This window comes from Grampus griseus (assembly GCF_964374135.1).
Source record: "Grampus griseus genome assembly, chromosome: 8".
NCBI classification, from domain to species: Eukaryota; Metazoa; Chordata; class Mammalia; order Artiodactyla; family Delphinidae; genus Grampus; species Grampus griseus.
Genome location: NC_139002.1, coordinates 27,590,787 through 27,600,363, shown reverse-complemented (window position 1 = coordinate 27,600,363; position 9,577 = coordinate 27,590,787). Strand labels below are relative to the sequence as shown.

Sequence of the window (9,577 nt, the reverse complement as noted above, 5' to 3'; positions counted from 1 at the left end):
GTCTCCAGATTGGCTCTGGAGCGTCGAAGAGACTGAGGCGCTCGGGTGAGCACCCAAGGGATGAAGCCTGCCGAGTAGTGGGCGGGGGGCGTGCGGAGGGAGTGCTGCGCGCTCGCGGAGGGGGCGCGAGGCTCCGGGCTGGTGTAGGCTTTAGGTGGCTGTTGGCTGAAAGGAGCAGCAGAGCGCGTGCGGCGGCCGCGGCGCTAGTGTGTGTGTGTAGGTGAGAAAGCGAGGGCCGAGAGCTAGTGCGAGCTAGGCACAGAGAGAGCGCATGTCTCATCTCTGCGAGCAGCCAGTAGCCGCTCCACCACCATCTTTTGCATGTGTAACATTTGCAGCCGGACAGAAAACCTCTCCCAGGGCTATGGAGACTGCGGGAAAAATCTGGCAGCTCGGGATGGATTGCTAAAGGGAAATAGTCATAACCCCAAACCACCCAAACCTCTCTCCTCTGTTTTTTTTTTTTTTTTTTTCTTTTTTGGTTGTTTTTAATTTTAGCGCCATAGTCCTCAATGTCTCTCTGAACAGCCTTTAGGAAGAGTGCGAGAGAAAGAGAGAGCGCGCCAGGGAGAGGAGAAAAGAAGATGAGGATTATTTGCAGACAGATAGTCTTGTTATTTTCTGGATTTTGGGGACTCGCCATGGGAGCCTTTCCGAGCAGCGTGCAAATAGGTAAGCTTTGCTCCGGTGGGGTATGCGTGTGGGTGGCTGTAGCAGATATCCGAAAGTGAATCAAATGAGTTACTGATAAGCAATTTAGGGGAACCTTCGGCGGCTCCTTTCCCCTCTGCTTCCCTCTTCCTTTCTCCCCTTTATAAAAAGACTGCCTCTTTGGTGCAGGTTCAGTTAGAACAGCACAGAGCTGCCCACCCGTCCATCCTCAGTCTATACTCCTGTTTCCACCTTTGGATCATGTCGCTTAAGTAGGATTGCAATAAGTTGGGGGAAAAAAACCTCCGTGGGGTTTGGTAGCATTTTATCTGATATTTCTTTTCATTTCTTTCTCTAAAGCATGAAGGGATGTAGAGTTTGTTTAAACAAAACAAAACAAAACACCCCCCCCCCTTCTTCCCGTGCTGTACGCAGCAGCTTTCTCTATTACAGAAAGACCCTGTGCAAAAAAAGCATTTACACCCACACCTCCTTGTCTTTGCTTGCTACCAGTTAACGGATTCCAAAGTTAGATCCCTTTCCCGGAACCTTTTCTTCTTTTGTTTTCCTCTTGAATCTTTTGCCCTTAATCCTCCCTCTCGACTCTATTTCCAGGGACCCTATCCGTCCTTCGCTTTTCTTGCTATTCTCTCCTGTCTTTTAATGGGACGCAGCAATTGAATTTCTTCCAGCTAAGACCAGCCTCAGACTGCATCATTTCTCGTAGACAGTGCACAAAACGGTGCTAATTAGGCTGAGTCCAAGAGCTGCATAAAGACAAAGTTCATGTCTCCTTTCTGATTTCCCTCTAACCTGCACTTCACCACATCCCTTGATTTCTGTATTTTAATGCAAATTATCTTTTCTTCCCATCTGCATGCATCTTAGAAATGCCCTGGAGCTGGCTTCTGTAGCAGTGTGCTGAGAATCATGGGCAGTGCAAGAGAGAGAAAGGAAAGCACACTAAATGATCTGTCTCAGAGGTCACGGTGATCATGACAAATTGGGACAGGAAAAGGCTGAGCTGCCTTAAAGACTAAAATATTAAGCATACACCTTAGGGACAAAGGGCAGTCTCCCAAGATGTGGCAGGAATAGCTCCTTAATTGTATGTGTTGGTGAATGGCAGTGAATTTGACAGTTCTTGGGGTGGGTATAGTAACATTTACAAGAGGAGACACTGAATGTGCTTTTTCTGCTGTTTTTAATAGGTGGTCTCTTCATCCGAAACACAGATCAGGAATACACTGCTTTTCGATTAGCAATTTTTCTTCATAACACCAGCCCCAATGCGTCAGAAGCTCCCTTTAATTTGGTACCTCATGTGGACAACATTGAGACAGCCAACAGTTTCGCTGTAACAAATGCTTGTAAGTAAAACATAAGTTGTAGGTAAATGAGAAGAGAATTAAAATGGGGCAATAGAGTCCCCTTCCTCTATATTATTATTATTACTATTATTATTATTATATTTTTAAGAAAGACATTCAAGACCTCCACAGTTTGCTGGTTACAGAGCAAATCAGTTAAAAGTAAGATTTAGTCTCAGGGATATTTAGCTGGTCTTTCTTTCTCTTCCTTCCTTCCTCCCTCCCTCCCTCTTTCTTTTCCACCTCCCTCACTCCCTTCTTCCATCTTTCTTTTTTCTTGAAATTAATTGAAGTTACTTTCTCCTTTAACATTTCAGTATTATTTCTACAACCTGAATATCAAGTTAGTGAAAATTGTACTCAATCTAGTTTTTGATTTCTGTTCCTTGGTTTTTATTTGCTTTTCACTTGAGTAAGCATATGTCTTGCTTTTAAAGAAGACACATGCTCTCTTACACTGGTAAAGGCAATGGAAGGTTTGCTAACAGTTAGAAAGAGGGGAGCGGTGGTGTGGAGGATATATATTTGAGTCGGTTGGCTGACGCTGCAGATGATCTGGTGATGTCACTTGAGACTGCCCTGCTCTTATATTCTGGGTTGTGAATGTCTCCTGCTATCAGGTAATGCATATATCCTGTGAATATAACTCCATGAATCCTTACCTTGGTGGCAAATCATGTTAGTCTCCAATCCACTGAATTTACAAACCAACCCAGCTGGATCTGTTATTTTATGCAATAAGATTGAGATTTGGTGATCTTACCTAACACTATAATTAAACAGTTGTACAGAGCTCCCCTGCCAAAATACTGTATAACAAAGTAAAAATATAATCAACTGTGTATTAATTTAAAAATCACTAAAATATGATCAGTCAATAGAACATTTAGATTGCATTTTCACTCTTGAGGGAAACATGTTTCACATACCTCCTTATTTTTACATGCTAATTTACTACTGCTCAAAATTTACATGTTAAGATAATGGTTATAGATTATGTAAGACATATAGGAATAGTTTCTATATAAAATTTTGCACAGCAGTAATAAAATATTCAATCTGCTTTGTATGATATTTTTATTATATCAAGTTGAGTATATTTTAATTTTGAATGTCCTCTTTCTGAGTACAAGTGTATACTGAACAAACTACTGAAATTGAAAACAAGGAGTTTTTGTGTTAGGAGGATATCTGTTTCATTAATTATTTTAATTCATATATATTTGCCATTAATTCATCTAACAAGTGACATGATTACGTTTCCTTTTTTTTGGCATCTAATTACTTTACTTTAGAACTTGATTTCATAAGGAGGTTAAAGATCTGACTTTTTTTTTAACTGCTACAATTGTATTAATTTTCAGGAATCCTCTAGCTCCTTTGGGTACTACTTAATTAAAAAAATCATTTGTTGTATTTAGTAATAAAGTCAATATTCATTATAATGATAATTATATGGGAGTTATTTTTAAGCAGAAATGAACATAAATTAGAGCTAAGTTTGTGGATAGTCATTTTTGAAAATGTCTTAAGTTATTAATTTTTGTTCCAAGTTTTGATAGAGATGTTAACATTTCAAACAGTTCTAGGTATAAAATATTCTTAGTGTGTGATTATTATCTGTTGATTTAAAAATTTTTCTTGTGTCTCTCTTGAGATTCTGTCAACAAAACCATTTCTAAGTTTACAGATAATTCATGATTCAGATATATTTGAAGGTACTTTGTCTACAGTAAATTGCTATATAAGTATTCATTTTTATTATTTAGTTAATGAAAGACTGTCTTAAAAGTGGAGCTATATTCGTTTTATATTTTCTAACTAAGTGCTTCAGTATTTTAAAGTTTATGTTATGGCTTCCAGCTATATAAACTATAAAGTGATAGTTCTTTCTTCTTCCATATCATATGTTAATCTCATTCAGGAAAATTTTAATTAGTATTATATTATTTATGTAATAAAAATATTGTATAAAATAAAGTGTACTGGTAAAGAACCTGTAAACATAAGAAATTGCTAAGAATCTGTACACAGAATGAAAAAGTTTAAAAAAAGGTATAAAATATAGGTAATATGCTATTCTTTAACATGTTAGAATTGAGAAAATTAAAGCTAAGTAAACTAAGTCTGCTTATTTTGATTCCAAGTGTAAGGCAATGTTAGTGGTGTCATGTTTTTCATAATCACATATAACTGACTTTGCATACATGCTTAAAATATTTTTAAAAAACATAAATTGTAAATAAGGAAAAAACCCATTTTCTAGTGAAGAAAAGGAAAAAATTTTGACAAATGAGTATGCCAAATGTCCTTAAGGCAAATCTAAGCAGAATTTGGGAAAAATCAATGGTCAGAGAGCGTGGGTCAGGTGATTGGTGTTTGTTAAATGAACTGACCTAGAGCATGTAGACGCGTGATTTTCCAGTCTAATTAAAGGTGACACGTAAGCAATAAGTATGAGGCAAACTCATATATCAAGCTGTATGCCTTTGGGTACAAAAGGATAAAAATAGTGTTCTGTAGAATTAACATGGAACTTATTCCTCACAGTGATACAGGCTAGATTTAAAAATTTTTCATGTTGGATTAAATATACATATATTTTTTAAATATAAAAAAATATATGTGTCTGGCTAGGTTTATCTTAAATACGATTTTCCTGCAGTGTGCCCTTGTAAAACTTCATAATCTAGTGTCTTTGTGAATAAGGGCCACTAAACAGGATATGTTTAGTTTACGGAATGTATACTTAAAGACAAAAAAGACAGATTAAAGAATAAAGAGTATTATTGGTCATCTATTGGACAGATGTAATTTAACATTGGTTCTTCTGCCTCAAAATTAATTTAGCATTCTAAGAATACTTCAGACAATCTAAACATTCTGTGTATAGAGTTTACATACTGCATAAGTATAAATCCAATTAACTCAAATTTTTCACGTTTGGTATAAATCCCAAGTTGCTGAGAGAGGGTGGGGATAATTTTGGCTTATAGTTTCATTTTATTTTTTTTACAATATTTGTGTAAGATTAAATTAAAATATTGTTCTCATTTTAAACTATTCACATGGTTGAAAAATCACACTTTGCTAAGTATAAAACTGAAATTATAAGAAATACAGATAATATAGAATTATGACATATTTCAATAACAAAGTATAGGTGTAATAAATAGCCCAAGTAGTCAAATTTCAAAATGTAATTAAAGGTATACATTTCTTTGTTGTAATCTATTCAAAGTATGGTGTATGGCAAAATAAATTTATTTAAAAAATAAATTCAATACGGACTGTCCTTTAATAAATTAATTTAATAAAATATTCAATATGGAATGTCCTCTAATAAAATATTATACACTTGACCCAAAATAGCTATCCTTGCAAACAAACATGCTAGTTAAATTGAATATGTTCTTTACAAAACATTTGAGACAACCTGAAAAAGCAGGCTATGTTCTTATATTTTTCTAATAGTTAATTAATAAAGATATTTTGGTTTGGAGGATGATGTATCTTAAATTTTGCCAAAGAAGTAATAACCAAAATACTAAAATAATCTATCCCAAGCTTTCTAAAAGATAAAAAGATGAGACATTGCAATTATTAATTTAGTCCAGTTACGTTAGCTATCCTGTAAAAGAATCAGTCTTTAATAAGTAAGGCAGTCCCTTTACAATATAATCCACAGATGTTCAGTTTCTCAAATGATTCTTTTAATTTCATATGGGTAGTAGGAAAAACATAGTGAAATAGATCAAGTACTCATGTATTGTCCCTTAGGTGAAATAATAAGAGAATTTTGTGGAATATTCCCAACTTTTTAAACTTGGATAGGAAAGACCAACTGGTTAATATTTTTGTTTTATTTTTTACAAATAATGTGTTTATCTTACTCTCCTTTTCTGTCTAAAATCTGTCTATTCAGTAGTTTACAACATGATGGATAGGAAAGTTGTAAGTCAAAAATAGAATGCATATTGTACCCTAGTAATGATGAGAAAGTTGTTCTTTTTAAGTTAAATATTAGTTCTATTTGTGATGGGTTTAGTTATCAACTCTAAATACCCAGTTGTGTGCCACTTGTAAAAGTAGGTTGGTATGTAAAATATACTTGTTTAGTTAATCTAAATACATTGAAAATGTGACATTATATCCGGTAGGCTCTGCAGGCAGAGCTTATATAATAGGGACTTAATTCAAACTTGTTTAAGGGTACTAAATAATACAAACTTTTGGCTTTAATTCAACAATGTTTAAGTTTTGTACATTTTCCTTCTCAAGGACATGTAGTCCTAAAAAGACATTCTAAGAGTTTATATTGGACTGATATAATAATCTTAAAAATGCTAAAAATAAGTTCTGATGGTTTGACCTGCAAAGTTGTTCGCAGAAATACATTAAATACTATTTGACTTTTGATTATTTTTAGGAAAATGAGTGACTGTCATTAGATTTCCTTATTTTGAATTGATAGCAAGATTCTATGTTGATTTGAAATAATTCTTTAGTTTTATAATATTCTTTCCCTCTTTTTCTTAATTTTCCCCATGAGATTGATGACAAAGATGAGTCACATTTCTATGGCTTGTCCCTTTCTTAAATGATGCACAATTTGCATTGATGTATTTCAGAATTGTCACAGTACTAAGCTTTCTTAAAGCCATTTGAAAAACTCTCTAAACTGTTTTTTTTCTTGTGGATTCTCCCAAGGGTTTTTTATTTCTCAAAGAGGAAAAAAATTTTACTTTCTGACATTGGGAAATATGTATATGTCTTATTTACAGAATTTTACTATAGTTCAGGAATTTAAAATGAAGAATAAATACCATACACCTTACATTTTACTACAACACATAGTTTTTAAACTGCTTTTATGTACATGATTTTATTTGACCTCAAGCTAGTCTTTGAGTGAGACTGTCTGAGAAGATAGTCATTATTTTTTAGTTATTATTTTTTAGTTAAGCCAGCTTTGACTCAAAGAAGTTACTTGACTTGCCAAAGACCATGTAGCTAATAAGTTGCAGAGCCTGAGTTTGAACTCAGGTCTTCTAATTACTATCCTAGTACTTTAACCAGGAGACCGTAGGATGTGAAAACTACATCTGTATTGAGATTACTTGAACCAAGAAAGAAAAGAATTGTCATTTTTTTTCTAATTTAATTGTAACATTTTGAAGAAAATAGGGCAAGACATTTCTGGCAACTTATTCATTAATCAGATGGCAGTGAGTGATATAACAAAGACTGAAGCCATATTGTGTAGTGAATTTGTCCATTCATTCAGTAGATTAGATAATAAACATATCCATTTATTCATGAAACATACTTATCAAGGGTAACTGTATTTAAGACACTATACTAGAAATGAGCATACAGAAACTTATAAGAGTAGTTGTTGCCCTCAAGAAGCTAATAGTCTAGGGGGAAAGATGTACAAGCCAGTTATCACAGTACAGTAAGACAAAGTATTATGACAGAGAAACAGTGCTATGACAGACATTAACACAGGAAGGAACATCAAACTTGGCATGGTATCCTAGGGGAAATGTTATCTGATCTGGGTGTTAAGACTCTAGTTGAGTTATTTGAAAAATAGAGAGGAAGGAAGGCACGCCTGGCCAAAGGAGCAGAACATGACAAGGCACCAAGGTGTGGCAGGGCCAGGTGTGATTGAGCCACTGGATATGGTTTAGTCTGGCTGTAGAGTATTGATTGTACTGGGAAGGAGAGGTGTGCTAAGGGGCAGGGCTTTGTAGATCCACACAGGATCTTGTAGCTCTTGTAAGGAGACTCTTCTGAATAAAAAGGGGGACCCATAAATGATTTAAAAACAACAGTGACATGATGAGATTTATGTTTTACAAAGAACAGGATGATTTCAAGAAAGAGAATGTATTAGAAGGGGGCAAAATGGGAAGAAAAAAACAGTTGAGTCTTGAAGTAATGCAATTTAGAATGATTAAGTGCTTGAATAAAAGTAGAAGCACTAAGGAGAGAGAAAAGTACATAGATCTAAGAATACAGAACTGTTGACAGAACTTAGTGATAGATTGGATGTCTGTGTGGGAGAATGGAAAGGAAGTATGGTAAGAATTAAAGATGATTTCTTCAATTTTTGGTCTGGAAAAATGATTAGATAGCAGTACCATCAACTAGGAAGGGACACACAGGAGCAGATTTGAATGGGGAAGATGAGTATGGTGTGGATGTACTGATTTTGAGGAGTTTAAGAGACATCCAAATGCAGTAGAGAGTTGGACATGTGTATCTGGGGCTCTTGGGCTCAGTTTGAACTAAAGAGAGACATTTGATAATGGCTGAAACCATGGATGTGGGCAAAATCATACAGAGAGAGCAAAAACATTGAACAGAATGTTGAGGACATAAATCCAGGAAATACAGTACTTGAGGGACAGAGAGAGAAAAAGAGACTGAAGGAAATGGGTCAGTGAGTTCAGATGAAATTGAGGCAAGAGTAATTTCACGGGAGCCAAGAAATGGGAAGAATTTCAAGTAAATAGTCATCAACCTTGTCACTGGCTGCAGAATTTTAATAATGAGTTGCATGGATAATTGATCTTTAACAAGTCTTTCCTTCTTTATTCTTTAGTGTTCTTTTGTATTTTGACCAGAAAAAACACAACCTTTATTAATCCCACATAAATTCTATTAATATATACTCTTTCATGTATGTTGGCCTAGAATAGTCTTATGTTTTATTTAGAGGTAGGGAGAGTCTTTTCTGGACTTTTGAGCCACATAGGCTTCAATTTACAACCTGATAGTGGGTAAGTTACTTAACACTTTTGAGCCACAGTTTCTTCATTCATTAACATACAAAACACATGAATTTTATGAATATTAGAAAAGTGTTTGGAAAATATTTAGCCTATAACTCAATTAAATTTAGTCGTATTACATTCTTTGACATATAGAACATTTATTTCAAAACCAATGTTAAAACTTCAAGTTTATTTATATTTTCTGTTTATATTTTGAAAAAGCAATTTATGTTTTGAATAAATATATTTTGTTGATATTTCATAGGAATGTTTTTGACCTCTAACTGAATTGTTAATTTTAGTTTATATACACAAATCTAAATGCATATTTTTTAAAATTATTTCTAAGTCCTATGAGAGGGTAACTTTGTCTGGGATCTATGGACCATTTGGAGAGAGAACTGGTTCATGGATGGATTAAAGAGATTGATGAATTCTCGTAATTGCATGCAAAATTATGTGTTCATGAGCACGGTGTGTGTGTGTGTTTACAGAGAGACAGTCTAAACTTTTGAACAGCTTCTCAATGAATTCCAGTTACAAGAAAAAGAAAAAAAAAAGCCCACAGCCCTAAAGGAGCTACACATATATTAGATAAATGCACAGTACTTCATTCTCTACCTTCTTCATTTCAAAAAAAAAAAAAAAAAGAAGAAAGCCAGTTGGATTTTATCTTTGAAACTAACCTGGAATTTTCCCATAAACTCCATCTCCAGTAGCTTCTTCCTTGTCATAGAAAATAATCAGTGTGTCCTAGCTGGAAAAATGCTT

At 34.5% G+C, this 9,577-nt stretch overlaps 1 protein-coding gene across 3 annotated transcripts in view; it reads left to right on the top strand.

Moving 5' to 3' along the window:
• Positions 1-584: 584 nt before the first annotated feature.
• The window catches only part of GRIA4 (glutamate ionotropic receptor AMPA type subunit 4), a gene marked incomplete at both ends in the record, with an annotated part of 512,633 nt that continues 503,640 nt past the window's right edge, over positions 585-9,577 (top strand). For all 3 annotated transcript variants that reach the window (XM_082660213.1, XM_082660214.1, XM_082660215.1), the window contains 2 exons: positions 585-672; positions 1,863-2,021. In XM_082660213.1, the coding sequence (XP_082516339.1) occupies positions 585-672; positions 1,863-2,021 (247 nt within the window). The remainder of the gene's footprint in view (positions 673-1,862; positions 2,022-9,577) is intronic.